This window comes from Hyalella azteca, unplaced genomic scaffold (genome assembly GCF_000764305.2).
Source record: "Hyalella azteca isolate HAZT.00-mixed unplaced genomic scaffold, Hazt_2.0.2 contig10156, whole genome shotgun sequence".
Classification (NCBI taxonomy): domain Eukaryota; kingdom Metazoa; phylum Arthropoda; class Malacostraca; order Amphipoda; family Hyalellidae; genus Hyalella; species Hyalella azteca.
The window spans coordinates 25,149-46,958 of NW_025940202.1; the positions used below are offsets into that span (position 1 = coordinate 25,149).

The window sequence follows — 21,810 nt, forward strand, 5'->3', positions numbered from 1 at the left end:
TATTTCCAAAAATAACACGCTCGAATGTAGTCTACGGTTTATATTTTGAAAATTTTGGTCACAATTTCTACTAAAGCATTCAAAATTGATAAAAACTTCGCATTCCATTGGGGATTCTAACAGTTTGAAACGGATGACTCTATGAATCTAAGTGAAATATAATTGAAAACTAGGATAGTAATCTAGATTAATATGTTGTTCAATTATTGGAACGAACATTTTCTTATCAAACTCGTAATTCGCTGGTCAGTCGTAGCGGAGCTAGATCAGAGCAAAAATAAGAATGTTTCTCGAAAATTCTCCAAACATCTTCCTGGGCTGCTCATTAAAGGTTACAAAACAAGAAAATTTTTGGTTTAATTTCATTTCAAAAGCATTGCATGTGACATGATAAAATTACTAATGTTTTGTGTGTGTAATTTTTCAGTCCTCTCGACGCTTGATTTTTTCGATGTCTTCTTCGGCCTGCTGCTGGAATTGCTGGAGTTGGTCCCTGTAGACGGTGTCGCTAAGGCAGCCTCGCGCCACCGACCTGATCGAGTTGTCAGGCAAGCCCAGAGATGACATCTTGAGAGCAGGACAGAAATATAGGGGTTAATTATACGAAGAACGATTAATTGCGCTCAATAACTATAGTTCGTATAACGCAGTAAAAAGTGTGGACGTGTGGCAGTCATTTGCGCCTAATTACACGTAAAGAAATATGTAAGTTTAAAAATTTTGACATTACATAGGTACAAGTTACTTGGTCCTATGATGGTAAAGATTTTATTTACGCGCCGCATGACCGACGCTCAGAAATATGTATGTGAAGATAACCCATTTACTTTAGTTAACCTATTTCTAAAACTTTAACGTTCTTCTGAGGGCCATGAAAAAACAGAGTGTAAAGAATTCTGTTCATTATTGAACAAGCCGTTGATTCATTCAAATTAATTCTCCAGACTCGCTGATTCCTCCTATTATAGATTCCTGAAGATTTTCCAGTTGATCTATTTATTTTTATTTTATAGTTGATTTTCTAGTTGATCTATTTTAAGGTGAAGTAAAGACTCAATCTATTTTATAAACAGCTACAGAGGCTTTTAAGTAAACATCTCAAAGCTTACGTGGACACTTGAAGGTTTTTCTTACCGATGCTGCGTCGAAATAATGTATAGAAATGCCGTTGTCGGTAGAGTTGTACGAGGGATAAACGCACACGGACTCGCCGGTGAACTTGAGGCCCCTGAAAGCAATATAAAACATTAAAATTCATGACTTCCTTACCCTTGGCTTAAGAAAATTGTACTCACTTCATAAAAAGCCTTATGCATCCTCTTTGTTCGGGCTATTTTCTACTGCAAGGCATGAAGTCTAGCTCAACGAGGTTCGTATTTTTATTTTGCATGTAATAACTCTCTCAAACGAGTCTGCGCATGGTGTCCAACTTTCGAAATGCGCGAATGCTCGCTTCACGAGACTAGTATCCTATTTTCATGAAAAACGTGCGCTTTGCTCTTTCCTGCAATGCTCGTATCCATGACTTACTTATCGCATAACCTCGCTTCCAAAGACACTTATCCTCCTTTTGAGGAATGAATCCTAGATTTGTGATCTTCCTACGAGTATTATTAGTTTAGACGATCGTGTGTCGAACCTCTTAAACTGTTTATTTTTTTGCTCAAAATTGAACAGAATATGTAGAAAGCACAAACATTCGATCATTAATCAGTTGGTTTTTGCAATACACTGCAGTATGAGCAATAACATCGAGTTAAAAGAATAATGTTTCACGTTACTGAGGAGGTAGGAGTACTTTTTCTTAAAGTTGTATTTACGTGAAGAAAGTCCACGGCGATTGTCCACTGACAATCAAGGAGGAAACCTCCATGTCCAACTCCACGACGGTTTCAGTATTAGTGTTGCCCGTAAATTCGTTCCCTCCAAAATACGTTGTATTGTAGAGGTTGAAATATACGTCGTCCATGCCATATGGGCTGCCCGCGTACCGCAGAGAATTTATCTGCGAGACAATTGTTTAATAGAAGTGATGAATAGATAGTAAAAGTAAATTTAAAAACAATTTATTACAATAATAAGTATTGAAAAGAGAGTGTTATCCTCACTGATATCTAGACTCAACAAATGCTGAGGTTGATAAGTTTCAAATGCCGCTAATATAAAAGCTAATGTTTTCACAAAAAAGCGTATTGAGGAGATATTGTGTTATCCTGTCGCTATCCTTGGCAAACAGATGCTAAGATAGACAAGTTGAATGGCAGCTGATATATAAATAAATGTTGTGAGAACAAGGTGTATTGAAGATATAAAGTATTATCCCCGTTGCTATCCTAGGCTTACTTATGCTAAGGTAGAAAATTTGTATAGCAACTACTCTAAAATAATATACTTTAACCATAACATTTTGCCTATGGAATATTTATGTATTGAGTAGATAAATTGTTATCCGCGTTGCAATCGTAGGCTTACAGATGCAGAGGTAGTCAAGTTGTAGCAGCTGTTGACACCGTGATATTGGTACGAGGTACCAGCGTAAGCGACTGAAGGGTACAGGATCCAACTGAAAGGAGAATAGAAGAAATGTATGCACGATACTAATAGCTATCAGAATTAAATCAATTGTTCCTCTACAAATAACTCATTTGATACTTTGCAATGAAAATGCCCGAGAGATATTCATTATTTAATGAATCATATTAATTAATAAATCAAGAACTCATTACGAATAACTTCTACAAATATTCTACTGATAGATCACTGAGAACTTTTATCGAGTTTATTATGTAAAAAAACTAATAGCAAATCGTCTGAATAATCAATGATTAATTTATCAGTTAATTAATACTTCTCCGATCTTCAGGAAATTAAAGTGACCAATATTCCTAAGCTATCTTAACCGAATTGAGATCAATATTAAATCGATTATTTCTGAATTGGCGTTTCATATGAGGGTGTAGCTACTATATAGCATCTCATTTAATTCTGGTGTTTAAGAGACGATGCGTTATATGGTTAGAATGACAACAATTCATGAAGTAATAAAGACGGCCGCAGCCTCAATAACGAAAATTGTTGCTTTGCCTCCTCAGGTTTTATTTTTTCATGAACGAGACTCTGATTAACGGGATTCTGATCAATGGGACTCTGATCATGGGAACTCTGANAAAACCCACCTCCCTTTGAGGAGCTGTCACAAAGTCATTTTTCGACGCACAGGGACGATACTTATATCGTTCGATGCGCAAGAAAACAACCTTTAGGATGAGATAAGAAACAGAAAAACTCAACATTTTCAAATTTTAGCTAGGTCGGTCCCCTTAAATCATCAACGTGCTTTTCAGCGCAGCCGTGAAGGTAAAGATTGTCAGCAGCCTCATTTACGACGCAGTTTCTCCAAAAGTTTAACGGTTAGCGAAAAGACTCTGAACTAGCAGCTCTTATTTGCTGCAATATGCATGCAAGGTACATAGCCGAATGTTGGCTTGTCCCTCTACTAGTCTATCTTTCAGAACAAATTCATTCAGTCGGAAAATTCCAATTTCGATTGATCTTGATTTGATGAAGATGCTGTCAAGTTATTTGGTGCTTTCTTTGTATTTAAAGCTCTTGCTATTTGGACTCATCTGACTGATCTTAAAACTTGCTATCTAGACTGATCTGACGGTATGCTAGAATTTGTGGTTCATATCAGGAAATACCGACCAAAATACAGTAGTGCTGATATAAGCTAGAGAAGTTATCCGTTATAACGCGAAGTCAAGTTTACATACCAGGATAACCGCAGTTTTAATAACACATGCAAAGACATAAAATATTATCTCAGAAACTTATAAACATTAATTACGTAAGCAAGAGGAACGTGATTTGATATCAACCGGCAATTATCTTGGGTTACATGCATTTCAAATGCAATTATCTTAAATTTAAACCAGTTTCTCATTTGAAAATCTAGAATGGAATTCGCAGCTGATCCGAAAGACTGATATAAAAACGCTGAATGAACTAAAATTATCAAGCTAATCGGTGGGTTAATGTGATTTCAGCGCCGGAGAATTAAAATATTTATGTTATTTATTTCAATATCAGATTGTTTGTTTTTGTCTAAGCTTTGCGATATGCTTTCTATTGCTGCATTCTATCTGATCCTAAAAATATCAGATATTTTCACAATTTATTTGAGGACTCGCGTGTATCGTATCGTTGGACCGCTCATTTTGATCAGGGCACGTTTCATTAAAAACTTTTTGAATGACGCCGAGTTACTCACCCACGACGAATTGCAGCATCAATGCGATTATAAAAAACTGATTAAATAAATACCTAGAATAAATTGAATAGCAACTAGTGCTGATGAAAGACAACGAATTCTATTACATCAACAATAATTTGAATATTTTTGTATCGAGGGAGTACTTATCTAAATCAATATCGGATCAGAAGTGTACAGATATTAGTGAAAAATGATTTGCATGGTTATCTCAAGAAAAATAATACCCTCTAAAAATTAGTTAGAATGCTACTCATGGGGTTTATCTGTAAAAAAAATACTAAAATTACATAAAAAGTTCTTACCGATGATCTGGCCGACAACGCAAGATAACGCAGCCGCAAGGACCAAGAAAATTATGAAGCTCTTCATCTTCTCGACTTTAACTTAGCAATAATGCAGGAGGATGGGAGACCTGCCTTAAGTACCTGCAGCAGCACAAGTGTGAGGCTTCCCACTAGTACATTACGATTACATCATCCATAAACTCTTCACCCATATACGGGAGGAATATTGTTTGTTTGTTGTTGAATATTGTTTGAAAACACTTGTTTATTAGTCAAAAGAACTTGCTTGTGTAATATAAATGCCAATTAAATAAAATGGTCCCCCAAAAAATTTTGGACAAATGATGGTCCCCAGGATATCCGTAGTTTTTTAAAACAAATTCTTGAGGGAATTATCTTCTAATGCACAATATGTCGGTGCTTCTGCAACGAATTTGAAGAAATCATAGATTTTAATTTATGCAATAGATCTAATGCGCGGACTGTTCTTCCCTTTAGATAAATTTGATGTAGTATTTGAAATAATTCGAAGAAATTCATTTGACGAAACTTTCATACACTTGTCAATATAATATATTAGCACTTGAAGCACTCATTCTTCATGAACTATGAAGATCAATGAAAAATAATTACACTAATAAAATAATGCGGTCAATAATTTTGGGAAGACATTTTACACTTCAGATTTATAACATTGAACGATTCTATAAGTTATGCTTGTGCAGTACAGCGAAGTACACAAGCATAACTTATAGAATAACTTATAAAACTTATAGTATAGTATAAGTATAGTATAACTATAGTATAAGTATATAAGTATATAACTTATAGCACACAGATATATCATAACTTATAGAAGCACAGCGAAAACATCAATAGTATTCATGGGAATCACTCAAAATAATCTTTAGGGGGTTAAAACTATTAATAAAACTGGAGGAAATCACTGATCCGAAATGCATTGAGTCTTCCAGAAGTGTTCCCTCGCACAGTCACAAAAACAATTTCGACCGTCACCGTCTAAGCATAAAGAAGTTGTTGGAAATCTCGCCCCACTCGTTGTTTTGAGCTGTGGTTCCCTCAATGAATGAGGCTTTTTATATCACTCATTATATTAAAAGTCAATAAATTTGAATGGTATTTAGTACCTAAATTCTGTCTATAATAATATTTAAATGTCTACTACAGCTGGATAATAATTTAAAAATATATAACGTAAATTGTAAATCTAGCAGATAATTGAGGCATATTATTTCAACTCGTGGCATAGTAAAGTTGTTTAGGAGGCCATTCAAATTAAAAAATTATTTATCAACAACAAGAGAATCCCTTCAACTTTAATTTTATTTTTGAAACTTTTGAATACGTTAGTTTATTTGAAAAGTATTTGTGTACTCCATAAATTAATAAATCCTCGTTAGTCCAGTCTACATTTCGTAACGTTGCATTAGGTACACAATATGAAAAGTGTGTTTCTTCACTTTTGCTGATTCGAATCATCCATAGGATATAGATGATATCATGCAATTTTGAATAACAATAATGGTTGGAAAATACAATACAATAAATTATATGCTTCAACGCCATTTTTCTGGTCAGGTCAAACCCCGAAGTACTTACCATACAGCCCTGGACAGCCTGATAACTCTCAGGGCCAAGAAGACTGTTTGGAACTAACTCCTAGTGGACTCAACGACAATTTCTGCTCAGCATTGAAGCCGTACGTCTGCCAATCTTTTGCGCCGTACAGCTGTGTTGCGCTGCCTAATTCGGCCTACCCTGCGGATTACATGTGCTTCAGTCGACATTAGTAATTAATTGCAGAGTTGATGTTAATTACTGTGTTTCTTATATTTTGATTCCGACATATATATATATATATTTTGATTTCCAGTTTTCCTTCGAATCCATCTAAAAATTGTTGTACATATTTTGTACAAGTAGAATCTATAAAAAATAAAATTAAGGGAAACACGTTGAGGTGACAAAAAAATTGGCAAAGAAAAAGACACAAAATTAAGAAGCAGAAAGGATCTACGCTCATTAATTATTTGATTACTTCATGCGGGTGAAGCAGAGTCTATTAATCTTCTGGAATCCATCAGTGCATCTTTTAAATCCAACGAAGAATGGGGTCGTAAGTGCCATCGATGCCGCAGCATGCAACCATTTTGGTGAACTATAAAACAAGGCGAAAATCGACGTAGTCGAGTAGACAAGCAGCGTATGACAATGCCTGCACCAACCCTGCCCCAGTGCAGCGCCAGAGGCAGTGTCTAACGTTGTCCAAATTGTCGCAACGTTGCCACCGTACTTCTCGACCGTGATAGGTACTGCATCAGGATGGGTCTCGTCCTAGATATATCCTGCACCCAGATAAGTCTCGACCTAGATATATCCCGCACCCAGATAGGTCTCGACCTAGATATATCCTGCACCTAGATAGGTCTCGACCTAGGTATATCCTGCACCCAGATATCTCTGGATCTAGATATATCCTGCACTCAGATAGGTCTCGACCTAGATATGTATATCCTGCACCCAGATAGGTCTCGACCTAGATATATCCTGCACCCAGATAGGTCTCGACCTAGATATATCCTGCACCCAGATAGGTCTCGACCTAGATATATCCTTCACCCAGATAGGTCTCGATCTATATATATCCTGCACCCAGATAGGTCTCGAACTAGATGTCCTGCACCCAGATAGGTCTCGACCTAGAGAGGTCTGATGCTCCATCGCGAGCGGCCACGCAGGCGAATCATGTCCTGCCCACGAACGTGGTTGACGGTGGAGGATCGCTGCGCCAAATTTTCGCCGTCACGGGTGGTCAAATTTGAAATTTTGTCTGAAAAATCGTGGACCCTGCAACCCATAATCCAGAAAATGGGATATCAAATTATCGTTAATAAATCTGGTTAATTTGATTTGACTAGCACAATCTTTTCAGTACGAAGTAGATGAATTATATTTTACACGTTATTAAACACTCTCATCTCAGACGTTAAATGTCTATCTGACAGCACGGCATTTAAACAAATTAGTGACACGAGTGTTAAGAAATTTTCTAAAGAACGAAAGATTTATTCGAAATCTCATAATGCACTACTTTTAGGCATGGTAAGAAAATATCGACTACAGCAATAATATAAATCGTGCATTCTTTCACACAACTCCTTTGCAAGTATATTGGTCATATATTGTTCACGCATGGTCACTATCAATATTAGTAAAGTCTTGTCGGATAAGAACGAATTCCTGCCTTGACTTAGTCATTATATCGGACGGAACCGTAAAAAAGCAGAGCCAAGAACCTTGAAACAGAAAGGTCGAGAATCTTGAAACCTCAAAATATAGAAACTTGAAACTAGAAAACTCTGACTTGAACTAGACACTTGAGTTTAGACCTCGGAACTTGGAGACCTAGAGCCTGAAAATCTCAACAGTAAATTTCAATTTCAGTTGACCACTCCTATCTCCAGAGGCTGGAGTGTTAATTCGGTTGAAAGAACGATCCGTACATGTCGCGATTAGAACCGTTTCTGGGCTCGTAGCATTCTTTGGGAGCCTTCAGCAATTTTTGATTAGAAATGATGCGATTAAATAGAGGCGGAAGGAGAGTTCATAAAGAAGCACAGGAATCTGTCATTCATACCTAATCAGAGACGACAGTATTCATTGAATAAATCCGAACGAGCCACGATACAAAGTTACCGTATTTTGGGTTAGAAGATACCAAAATGCCCATCAGCTGAAGCGTAGGAAAGAAAAAATTCTAAATTGATTCACTCCGGTTCCCTGACGATCTTTACTTTCCGTATGAGTAACTGAGCGAATATGAGCTAATAGGCGCTTCTAAACAATAGAAGAATACGATTCAAAAGACAAACTCATAACTTCCAAATCCAATAGAAGGCAAAATCCATGTATAATATCTTTACCCTAACTATAAGGTGTGAAACCTAATTCCAACCTTATTTCGTTATCTGAAACTTATTTCCAAAAATAACACGTTTGAATGTAGTCTACGGTTTATATTTTGAAACTTTTGGACAAAATTTCTAACAAAGCATTCCAAATTGATAAAACCTCCGTATTCCATTGCATGACTGAACCCATTTCTAAAATTTTAACGGTCTTGTGAGGACCATGAAAAACTCGAGTGTTAACAAATTTCGTTCATTAATTTCAAACAAATATTCAGGAAGATTTTCCAGTTGATCTATTTTAAGGGAGAATTAATATTCAAGCGACTGTCCAAACAGCTACAGAGGTTTTTTAAGTAAACAACACAAAGCTCTCGTGGACACTTGAAGGTTTTTCTTACCGATGATCCGTAGCCATAATGCATGGAAATGCCATTGTCGGTAGAGTTGGAGAAGGGATAAACGCACACGGACTGGCCTGGCCGGTGAACTTGAGGCCCCTGAAAACGGGAGCGCTGCCGTAGCCCAAAAATTTTACTCTTAAATCAGCCCAAGAGCCAATGCCAACCCTCTACATGCAATAGGAATAGTCAGTCTAATACCTATGCAGCTGTTCTTATTTGCCTCATCTCGCCACACCAGCTTGAAACAAGCAATGCCTCAGCCCACAAGCTGATACTCCAAACGGATTACGCCCTATAGCTCCTACACCAATGATTTAAGCCCATACCATCACTTCTTACAAATGCCGTAAGCCACAGGGTCCGCAAACCGCACCAGACTGCCGTAAATGGGAACGGCCCCGCACCGGACTGTCGCATCACCTTACCCACTTCGCAGGCGTAAGCCCAGCCCTGACGCTCACCAGCATCTTCTTCCTCCACACTTACCCCCTACTCTCCACCTTTCCGCGAAAGGGTTAGGTTAGGTTAGGTTACTATTCTTCCGCAAGCTGGTACCAAAAGGAGGGGGAGCAGGGGGTAGCGTGGAGGTTTAGCCTCCAGAAGAACGGACAGGCTGGAGAGGTAGCAGTGTACTGATAGCACTGTGGTGCAGGGCGTTCTTTATCGAAAGTGGGGAAGGGGCTAGGCTGCATGGAATAGAAATATTTTGGGGTTTAGTGTGTGGGTTACGACCATTGTTTTGGCGGCCTGCAGCTCATTGGCTCGCTGGTTTACATCCATGAAGGGGTTTGGTCCCTGTGGCTTTCAGCAACTAATCATGTTGGCTAATTTGCTCTGCAGCATGCTTGCGCACGGAGTGAAGTATGAAAATTATCCTGGTATTGGGCAATGCTGGGCTATTTCAGTCATCCCCTGAAAACAATATAGAACCTTAACATTGATGATTTCCTTATCCTCGTTCTAAGGGGCATATGCCCACTTTTTCAGAAGCCATAAACCTCCTCTTAATGAGGACAGTTTTCTCCTGCAAGGCATGAAGCCTAGCTTAATAAGGCTCATATTTTAATATTTTATTCAGTAATCCTCTCAATACGAGTCTGGTACACTTACAGACAATAATTGACCGCTGTTTTGAGACACTTAGGTAGGTGTCTCAAGGCCTCCCCGATCGAGCGTGCCGAAAGCGAGACACCTACGGCGGGAGTTGCATGAGGTTCGGTAGAAGTGTACGCCTTGAGGTGCCGCAAGTCTGGGTAGTCTGACACGAAGAAGTATAATATGACAATAGAAATTCGTACAATAACAATTTAATAACAATGCGCACTAATCTTTCAGAGCAAATACATTCAGTCGGAAAACTCCGACTTCGATTGATATTCGATTCGATGAAGATGTGGTCAGGTTGCTTGGAACTTTTTTTGCATTTAAAGTTCGTAGTGAACTTGCTATTTAGACTGATCTGATGGTATATTAAAAAGGAGCATCTGGCTAAAATTTAATCTCTGCTATTTACAGACGGATCACTTTGAAACTTTGTACACATGTGTAAACCGAAAAATCAACAGCTTTTATTCATGTAAATTTTTCGAAAAAATGAAAGAAAATGTGAAATTCTTAGAAAACGGCCAAAAAAGGGGATACTGTAGAAAACAATCTCCTAGGATTTTCAAGCTACAACATCGAGACGAATATCACTCGATGCGTAAGTACCGTATCTATCGATTCGACAGAGCTTTTTTCGAAAATCTAATTTTTGTGGGTGGGGGAGCACTTTTCGTAAATTTTTCGAAAATTTTTCGATTTCCCTCTATTTCCCCCAACCCTTTTCAAAATATTTCCAAAACTATAACGAAATTGAAAATATTTCTGACCAATCACTAAATCTTTTATTTGCGAATCGAACGGTATACCTCTCATTGCTGTAGCTTCAAAACTGCAGGAAATATTTTTCCAGTGACAATAAGTGTGGATGTTCAGTACAGCGCGACAAAGTCCCGCGCGCCTCGAAATAGGCATTCAATGTTGCAAGACTTGACGATACTGGAGCTCAAATTCTGTCAAATTCTTGTGCGAACGGCTGCACAACAGCCATTCCGCACGACTGCAGCCGGGTAACTAACGCGCAGCGTGTTCAGTTACTTCAGACTGGCTATTTAAGTGCACTGCAGGAAATTTTAGTTCATAGCAGGAAAGAACGACCAAAATACAGTAGTGCCGATAAAAGATAAAGAAGTTATCCTTAACTTCTTTAAAGTTAAGGATAAGTTTGTTAAGTTAAGTTAAAGTTTGCATACCAGTATTACCACAGTTTTCCTAACACATGCAAAGACATAAAATATTATCTTAAAAACTTATAAACATTAACTAACCGAGAGGAAAATGACATCATCAACCGGCATTAATCTTTTATAACATGTATTTTGAGTGCAATTATCTGAAATTCAAACCAGCTTCTCATTTGAAAATCTAGAATGGAATTCCCAGCCGATCGTAATTACTGATATCAAAACGAAGAATGAACAAAAATAATGAAGCTATTCGATGCGTTAATGTGATATAAGCGCCGGGGAATTAAAATTTATATTTTTTTTCAATTTCAGATTGTTTGTTTTTGTCTAAGCTCTTCGGTATGCATTCCATAGTTGCATTCTATCTGATCATATAAATAGAAGATATTATTAAAATTATATTTATTCCAGAGCACGAGTGTATCGTATCGTTAGGTCACTCATTTGAATCAGGGCATGTTCCATTAAAATTTGCTTTCCAATGGCGGCGAGGTACTCATCCACGACAAATTGCATTATTGATGCGATTATAAAAAATCTCATTGAATAAATGCATAGGATAAATGGAATAACAATTGATGTTAATAAAAAAACAACAAATTCCATTACACCTACAATAATTTGAATATTAGTGTATTGAGGGAGTATTTATATAAATCAATATCGGATCAGAAGTGCACAGATATTCGTAAAAAGAAGTTTGTGCAGTTATCTCAATAAGAGAATACTCTCTAAAAATTTGTTAGCTACTACTCATGTGGGCTTATCCATCAAAAAATACTAAAATTACATAAAAAGAAAGTTCTTACTGACGATCTGGCCGACAACGCAAGATACTGCAGCGGCAAGGACCAAGAAAATTTTGAAACTCTTCATCTTCGCGACTGGAAATTAATAATAATGCAGGGGGATGGGAGACCTGCCTTAAGTACCTGCAGCGGCACAAGGTGTGTGGCTTCCCACTGTACATTACATCATCCGTCAACTCAACACCGGAATACGGGAAGGAATTGTCCAAGAAGGTAACTGCGTGCTGAATATCGACTAGATAAATTCATGCGTTGGCGGACTATGGCTGCAGGTGGAAACACTTGTTTCTTAGTTAAAAGATCTTGCTTTTGTAATATAAATAACAATTTAATAAAATGGTCCCCCAAAATATTTTGGACAAAAGATGGTCCCCAAGATGTCCGTAATTTTTTAAAACTAATTCTAGAGGAATATTTTCTAAAGCACATTATGTCGGTGCTTCTGCAACGAATTTGAGAACAATAATAGATTTGAATTTATTCAATAGATTTCAAGCGGACTGTTCTTCCATTTTTTAATTTGATGTAGTAAATGAAATAATACGAAGAAAATTATTTCACAAAACTTTAATACACGTACTGGTCAATAGAATATTTTAGCACTTGAAGCACTCATTCTTCATGCCAATATTAACATCGATGAAAAATAATTACACTGATAAAATGATGTGGCCAATAATTTGGAGAAGACATTTTACGCTTCAGATTTGTAACATTTAACTATTCCATAAGTTAAGTTTGTGCACCTAAAGTATAGCGAAAACATGGGAGTGATTCATGGGAATCACTCGACAAATTTTTTTAGGGGGATAAAACTATTAATAAAACTGATGAAATCACTGATCCGAAATGCATTGATTCTTCCAAAAGTGTTCCCTCGTACAGTCACAAAAACAATTTCGACCGTCACCGTCTAAGCTTAAAGAATTCGTTAGAAAACTCGCCCTACTCTTTGTTTTGAGCAGTAGTTCCCTCAATGAAAAGGCATTTAATATCAGTCATTCAAAGTCAATAAATTTGAATGGTAATTACTACCTAAATTCGGTCATCTGACCAACTAGAAAACTCATTATGATGCTAATATTATTATTATTATTATTATTATTATTATTATTATTATTATTATTATTATTATTATTATATAGCAAATTTATAGGTCAGTGGAACCAGTTACGAAAATTTCGTTCAAGCAATGAACGTTGCAAAATGAATATTACATGAAAATATCAAAGAAAAATTAAAACGTCAGGGTACGAAAATATTCAAAGTTAGATGGGCAGCTTCAATGTAATTGTTGTTGAATTAAAGTTCTTAAAAATACATTTATTTGAATATAGCTTTCGTTTTGTACGCGTTCGTCGTACGCAACTTAATTATAGTTAATTATAATGTACGTGTTTGAATTTAGTTCGATGCTGGCTCTCTACTTGCCTAGTTGGAGGGATATTTGGTGCGTGTTTAAATTATAAATCATGTTCACAGAATTTAGTCCTTCTGTGCCCTTAATGTGTTCACACTCGAAATAAACGTTTTGCTTAGTCTGTTAACACCATGTGAAATATTGATTTATAAGCAATAATTTTTACCATTTTTTTTTGTTTAACAGAAACGGATTTTAACATGAAGTGAAATGAAACTCGCAAATTTAAATCCTTCGAAGCGAATAGAAATAGTAGTGAATATTAATTTATAAAAATTTATTTAAAATTAATAAATTCTTCATACTAGTATGTAAACTACACACATTTTAAAAAATCTGTAAAATAAATTTATAAGTCAATATTTCCCATAGTTAATAAATCAATACTCAATTCTCTCATAGTATCTTCTCAAAGCCGAAGTGCAGGGCCTATATGCATGGCCTGGTCAAACATTGTTTAAACTTCCACCCACAAAAACGCGCGACATATCGCTCAAAATATTTGCTTACGCACCGCATTTTGGCTGACTTATCCCACCCTTTGAGACCTTGTCAGGGTTACGTCTTGCCCAGAATTTTCAGCCTGGATATGCTCGATTTATGTACTCCATTTAGATACACAGTCGCGTCAAAACATTTTGAATCATATAAAAAATGTTTGTTGGTCATCTAAGCTGCTCATTGAGTCAGGAAAACGTTTTGAAGTGCCACAAATGCTTGACTAGCGTCAAGCATTTGTAGGTACACGTACAACAAAATTTCGCTGTAACATCCGTAACATTGTTCGCAAATCTTCGGTTCCTCGAAGCTTTATAGATACTGACAATATTAGAATTATAGAACGTCAATATTTTTCGTGGCTGACTGACAATTCTAGTTCGGTAACTTTTCTTATCTGCAAACCACAGACGGCAAAAATAAAATTAGAAGAACAATTGCTAAATTTGTTGTTATTCTTATACATATACAGTACACATCGGAGTTTGTTTTATGAAATTTTTAACCCTTCTTCTCCTACAGTCATGAATAGGACTTTACAATTATATGTAACTGTTATGAAAAGCTTGTAGGCTTTAGTTAGGTCTATTTCGTTACCAATTGTTTCGCAACCAAAAATAGTTGCAGCGTTTTTTATCTAAGATTTAATTTTAAACTTTTTTATGTCCTGTAAAAAGTTTCACTGAACCTGCAGCTTATACTTAAAAATATATATATATATTTCAACGAGTTTGACATGGATACAAAATATAATTTTTTTATATAAAAATAATTATAAATTATAATTAATAATTAACAATCATAATGTAATGGGAAACTACCCTCAGCAAGTGACAAGCAACAGCATCTTGCATCAGCTGGCCCAAAGGAGGGCTAATAGACGGAACACGTCCAACGTTACACCCGGGACCCGAGGGCGGGGTGACCTGCCAGCGACGACTTGGAGGCGGAGGACGACGAAGGCGGCGCATCAGCGTGCCCGGGGGACTGGGAAGTCCCGAACTCATAATAAGGTCATAAGGTCATAAGGATTTAGTGATATATTTTCAATATTATTTCAGCTACGGGATCTTTCTATGTCAAAAATGCTAAGAAACATTATCGTTTTTATTATAATGATAATTAACGCTGCGTCATTTATCTGAAGCATAATAATGCAGCAGCATTGGTTTACATGCAACATCAGCAGCCAGATCACCGACACATCTGCAGAGGAACGTTTCACATTCAGCACTGCATTCATGCATCAGAAGATTCCCAAAAGTGCCATTCATGACGTTGCATTATCCATTCATGTGAATAAGCCGTACATCCGCTGTACTCCACCAGCAGCCGCATTAATGCAGTGTAGTGCATTCATTTGGACATACACTGTCCCATGTTTCGAAAGTAAACTTCATAAAATTACATGTCAGTAAATTTGTACGTCAATTGCGAAAATAGTAAAGAATATTCAAGCGATATGCATTAGAAAGTTGGCCGGTGCTCGTCGTCTCAATAGCTTATAGTTCGTTTATCATATTAATAATTATACTACTCTTGATAAGTATATACTACTATATATATTATATTACTAACCTCAGTCACATGATATACACATTTACTTTATAGTAATTTTAGTCATTCGTTGCATTCTTGATAATGAGATATCTGAACTTCCACCAAATGCACCACATTACGAAGACCACTGTTTGCAGTTAATGCAATCGCTACATTCTCACAGACGAGAGATTATTATTATCGATTTATGAGAACGTGGCATTNCGTGGCATTTCCGCATCTCAGAGCGTGGCATTTCCGCCTCTCAGAGCGTGGCATTTCCGCCTCTCAGAGCGTGGCATTTCCGCGAATATAGGAGCTACTGTTTGATTGGCCAATGAACATCGGATGTCGTTATTTGGTCCGACCATCTGTATAGCTTCGTAACGTTGTTCGCGATATCACTAAATGTAAGTTAAAAGATTACGTACGTCACCATGTACTGTACGAGAAAATTGGCTTCTAGAGATATCTTGCCGGAATTTAATTGAGAATAGTACGATTTGAAGGTGTGTTAATTAAATTAATGAAGTTTGATTAGGCAAATCGAAGGCTTGGGTAATATTCGTTGCTTATATCTATACTGAATATTATATGCTAATTAATTCAAACAAAGCGAATTCGTAAGCCAATCTGGAAGACATTTTGCTTCGAAAAATTTTTCTTTTTATTTAATAAAAAACAAAGCTGACCTTTGAATTATTTTATCATAGCACGACGCATTTTCAGCAAAAACGACAGCATCAATCAGAATTGTTTGCTCGAACTGACAATGGACGTACCAATGATAAGCCCGTTTGTCGGGCCAATCTGGGTCAAGTGGACGCATATACAAGTGCAAAAAAGTCAAAGTTGATCTTAGTCAAAGTCCCTCTCATTACGCTGAGTGTTTGTTCCTTTGTTTGTGGCAATATTATATGCCCTGCGGACCGCAAAATAAAATCATTCGCTGTGTTATTGTGCGTTGTGTGTCTCGCAAGCAATCCGAAGTAGTGACAGAAGCCATGATTCTTGCTCCTAGGCCACCCCGAAGCAATGGATAAGCAGCGGATGAAACAATGCTAAAAATGAGTATCTTGACGAATCGTACAGTGTAAATCTTGCTTAATTGTTTTGTGTATAAATAGCTGATGCAGATAAATATAAAAGTCAGTTCATAAACTGCAGTCTACAGGAAATCGGGAATGCCTTGCACAAATTAATGCAAGATATAACATAACATAACATAGTGATGTCGGCGCTAAAGAGTAGGCCTGATGTGGCCTGTCGCCGAATCTTGAACTTTTCATGACTTGTTCATAGAAGATCTAATCTTGTCATTTGACCGGATATTTTCAAGACTGACGCGCCTATGAAGGCTCAGCAAAATTCGAATATTAAAGCGGGCAATCAGGAATGATAACAGCCAATAATAATAATATACGTTTGAAAATTACTTTTTAAAGACAACACTTCTAAAGAATCCAGTGTTTTCAATGTTACAGATGCACAATGAATTTTTAATTTTATTTCCTAATATTAAAAAAATTAATTTTTCCATTTTTTTAATAAATTTTTTCAAAATTATTTATTCTGTCAATTGATTCAAGGGCGTCAAATATCAATTATAAGATTTGTAGCTGACAAAATTATTTTTTCAGTTTTTCAATATTGAAAAAAACGTTTTATTAATAAAATTATTTATTTTGTCATTTGATTCAGGCATTGTCTCCAACTTTACGCAAGTGTGCAAAATTTCAGATCAATAGGATAAGGAGAAGTGTGTTTAATTTCAATTATAAGATTTGTAGCAGACAGACAAACAAACAAATAAGAAGTGAAGTAAAAGAGATGTGATGTAAAAATAAGAATTAATAAAATTTAATAATAATAAGTTACTGATTGATAGAACGAGTCATTCAGATAACCAGCGCTCAGCTGACTACCCACGGTCTCCTCCAGTCCTTCGAATGCCACAAAAAAAATACGAAATCGAGCTTGAGAAATATAGAACAGCGAGTAAAACCAACGGACGAACTTACCACAGGACTATAGACGATGAGGATTTCCGTGTTATTGTAGAAGTCTATATTAAAGGCAAGAAAATAAGCATGAACTAGAGAATTTCGGCTTCGGTTCATTAGAATCTCAAATGTATATTAGCTATATGCCAGGAAATGATTGGCCGATTATACTGCTCCTACCTTTATATAGGAACTTGCGTATTCGAGGGGAAATGCGGGCTTCTAGTTAATTTAATCAGGGACTGTATTTACTTGAGCTCAGCAGGAAGATCAGGCGTCGCACCCAAAGGCGTAAGGTTGAGGCAAGTTGAGCAGCCAGAATACTTAGAAAACAAGGAAACTAATAGGCCGCTTATAACTTAGATTGAAATAAATATAGAGTACACACTCTCTGAACAATGCAAAATTGTGAAAATCGTTTGTACTCACAAAGATCTATATATATTTTTCCACTGACCAAAAGTCAAGGAAGTGGGACTGTACCTTAATAACAGAGTTTTTCGTGGCAGCGTGCATGTCCTACAAGGCAAATACAGTCGGCGTTAATGGTGTTGGCCATTTACGGGTGATTTAAATTCAATTCAAATCCCCAACACCTTTTTACCAGTTTGATGCTCAAAAAGTTGACACTTGTGGCAATTTAAAAGGCCAGCTGTACCGAGGAAGAAGTAGCATAAACTCAATAGCATCTAACTGTCTGCATACTGCGCTGAGGCAGCACTCCGACGTTCCTGATGTTTAGGTAACATGCCATAAATTAAAACCACATGAAATGTTATTAAAAACATCTGAACATTAGGTGAGCGAGTAAAACGTTGCCCATCATAAAAGGTAAATATTTTAAATTAATTATATTTTGAGTACAAAAATCCATAATTTAAACAACATATGTAAAATTAAATACCCAATCTAACTTATTTAATAATATCGAAACGCGGGGTTGGCTGAGTTTAAAAAAATTAATCCGTAAATGTGCGTAAGGAATTTGTCGTGATTAGAAAGAAATAGCGAATATACCGAAAACGATTCTGCGTTACTTAGGTAACGCGGACCATAGATTTCCGAGAACTTGGTATTTCATGCCCTAATAATCGGATTGTTGACCGTAAGCTATCATTCTTATAGAAAATATCCCTCTTTAGAGATACCTTCTAAGTTTAGACCCATTTCTTCAGCGCACTTAATGAATTTTATCGACTTTAATAAATGTTTGTTAGAAGAGCGTGATCAAGGCGTAATGATCTCTGCAAGAGCTGACGTGAGGAAGAGCCGGTGAAGTTAAGACAATATGACAACCGAAAGATGGAAATAACACCATCTATGTTATATATATGAATTTCATATTGCTGTTCATTTTCTTTAAACCGTGCGTTATGCATTCCATTGTTACGGTATATCTGATCCTCAAATAGCAGATATTGTCGCAATTTGAACAGCGAAATTCTTTACCCAGTCACACGCTCTTTCCAAAAAATTGAGACAAAAAATTTTTACGACAGCTTGGGATTTTGTTTAAATTGTTCTGATGATCTGGAATCCGGGTTAATGGGGTAATCTGGGGCAATGGGATAATGGCATAGTCTGGGGTAATGTGGTAATCTGGGGTAATGGGGTAACCTGAAGTAATGGGATAGTCTGGGGAAATGTGGTAATCTTGGGTAATAGTGAACTCTAGGGTAGTCTGGAGTAATGTAGGTTAAAAGGGGTAATTTGAAGTAATGAGGTAAGCTGGGGTTATGGGGTAATCTGCGGTAAAAGAGTAATCTGGGGTAATAGCTTTTAGTCATTCTTCTGGAGCGCGAATAGTTCAAATCCAGTGTATATACATGATAAACTGATATGATAAAAGTACCACAAAGAGTTTACGGAATAATTCATCGACTCACTTGAACTCATTGATTCTGTTGCCTACGTATATGATAATCCGTACATTCAGGAATGATATGAACAGCCAATAATACTAAATTATTTTGCGCATGTTGGTGGCTTAAAACTCATCTCTATACTTTTTGATAATTGTTTATGTTTAACCTCAAATCGAACGAGTTATCGGCTGTATTATTTCAACGGATCACAAGCTGATATCTTGCAGAGAAAGCTTTTAACGAAACCTTTTTACGAGTGAAACCAAACGCTCTAATACAAAATTCTGTTAATAATCTTTATGAGAATACTCATACAGATAACTCGAAATCATAACAGTCACATAACATTCACTCTGATCATTCAATCTTTAAACAAGACTTGCGTTTTCCTGAACAAGGCTTGCGATATCATGTGCAGCAAAGTAGTTCGATAAGTTTGGCTTTTATGGTTAAATCGTTGAGGTGATCATTGATAGCCACGCGTATAAATAGGAAACTGCAAAGTTCTTCTCAGTTGCATTAAGAACTCAAGGAAATCCTGTCCTGGTTACTGACGACCAAAGTATTCAAAGCCTATTTTACTATAGGCAATACACAGCTGGAGAAATATAGTGTTAAAAACCTGTACTTAATTGTGCTGGCACAAAGTGGTTGTATTGGAATAGAAGCAGATCGCCATTTCTAAAATATGTTAATTTACTTAATTAATGTTTTCCGAACCATCTCTTATTTATTGGGTTCTTATTGATATTTACACAACAAATTATATTTCAAAGTTAGGGTAAATATCGATTCTTGTCCCTTTCATTTATCACAATGTCAGATATTCAGCCGAAATTTTAGAAGTTATAGCAACTTCTAGGCTTCTTATGAAATTCAAGCTTATGCATATTCCACTTAAGTATATAGTATTTTGTTCGTTGTTCAAAGCTTGTCCTTGTTGTCTTTTACATGACCAATAAAAAATGAAAATGTTGGTGCGAGTCCACGTGATCGCGTGGCTCGCCATGGGACGGTTGGTCTGCTGGTCAGAAGCTGTCAAGGTAGACACGCTCTTCCAGCGCATCTACGAAACATGCAAGAACCCTGGGCTGCAGGTGGAGGTTGCCAGTCTGGTGAGTTACCGCTTTAATAATTGATTTAATTGAATCTTATTCGATATATGATCACAATCAAAGTAAGAATGTCTTAAACCCAGGACAGGAGGAGGTTGCCAGTCTGGTGAGTTACTGCTTTAATAATTGATTTAATTGAACCCTACTCGATGCATGATCACAATCAAGGTAAGAATGTCTTAAACCCAGGGCAGGAGAAGGGCACGAGTCTGGTGTGTCATGGTGTTACTGCTTGATTGTGTAAATTTCAACGCAAAGTATGCATACAACATACTTACGTGGAATATAATCATGATTATATTCTAAGTAAGAATGTCTCAAACCCAGGGCAGGAGAAGGCCAAGAGTCTGGTGAGTCACTGTTTTACTACTTGATCGCGCAAATTTCAACCCTATGTGTGATTATATTCCAAGTAAGTATGTTTTTAACCCAGGGCAGCAAGAGACGGCCGCGAGGCTGGTGAATTACTGCGTTACTAATTGATTACCAAAAAATACAAATTGACCACAAAAAAAGTACGCGATAAATGGTGACTGCTCTGATTAACAACACTTTACACTTTATGATGATTAAGTGAATTCAATTGAATTATTCGTATGGAGTTTTTCACGTGATTTGAAGTATCTCTATTCTATAACAGATGAATGCACTCGACAAGTTTTAATTAATCTAAATCATATTATACACGCTGTCTACCGCGATGATTTTTACCCTCTGCATCTTTCATGGAATCGACCTCACCAAACATTCATCAATCTCCCTGTAATTGGCCACAATTAAGGCTCCTGGATCGGAGTAATTGTGCGTATGTTAGAGAAACTATCCGGTGATGTAGGTGATGTGGTTGAATAGTAGAATGGTTATTGACTTCTCACTTATTTTTAAAATCACTAGTGACGTGACCTCCTGTAGTCTTTTATAGTAATTTTTCATTCAGACTCTTAATGCCACCACAAGTTCAAATAGTCACGTTAAATTTTGGGTGACTAGTGGTATTTTTATGAGTGATCGATAATATTATTATTTATGTAAGCCCCATTAATTGTTATTTTGTGTCCTGTCATATTCTGCTTTCTTAGTTCATTGATTATCACAGGTCCAAATTTTGAGCTTATTAACACGTTTTTCTTAACTCAGCTTCGCGTTTGTTTGTTTGTTGTTAAAATTGACAACGAAAATTAGCCCCCTTCTGATTTCTCTAGAGATCTGAAATTCGGCATGCAGGCTATTTTCACCTAACAATTTCAGATGCAATCATAAAAACTAGCAATTAGAGAACTAAATTAGCTTATTTGAGTAAAGTATATATATATATATATATCGCTAAAATTGAAATTTGGACATGACATAAGTTCATACAGAAAGTATTGTAGATACGGTTCA

The 21,810-nt window shown here is 36.5% G+C and overlaps 1 protein-coding gene across 1 annotated transcript; it reads right to left on the reverse strand.

The window, feature by feature from the left end:
* Positions 1–335: 335 nt before the first annotated feature.
* On the reverse strand, positions 336–14,912 carry LOC108671084. Its single transcript, XM_018158564.2, has 8 exons — positions 14,816–14,912; positions 10,087–10,148; positions 8,888–8,986; positions 3,177–3,190; positions 2,473–2,563; positions 1,821–2,005; positions 1,135–1,228; positions 336–567 (listed from the first exon to the last, which is right to left on the reverse strand). Exons 1-8 carry the CDS (start codon positions 14,910–14,912, stop codon positions 424–426), a joined length of 786 nt encoding a protein of 261 aa, XP_018014053.1. The 3' UTR covers positions 336–423.
* Positions 14,913–21,810: the final 6,898 nt, after the last annotated feature.

Coding starts and splice junctions, on each gene's coding strand:
- LOC108671084 (XM_018158564.2), bottom strand. CDS start 14,912: ATGAGTTCGGGACTTCCCAGTCCCCCGGGCACGCTGATGCGCCGCCTT. Junction 10,149..14,815: donor GCAGGTCACCCCGCCCTCGG/GTCCCGGGTGTA, acceptor TCTTCGTGTCAG/ACTACCCAGACTTGCGGCAC. Junction 8,987..10,086: donor AACCTCATGCAACTCCCGCC/GTAGGTGTCTCG, acceptor TCCCGTTTTCAG/GGGCCTCAAGTTCACCGGCC.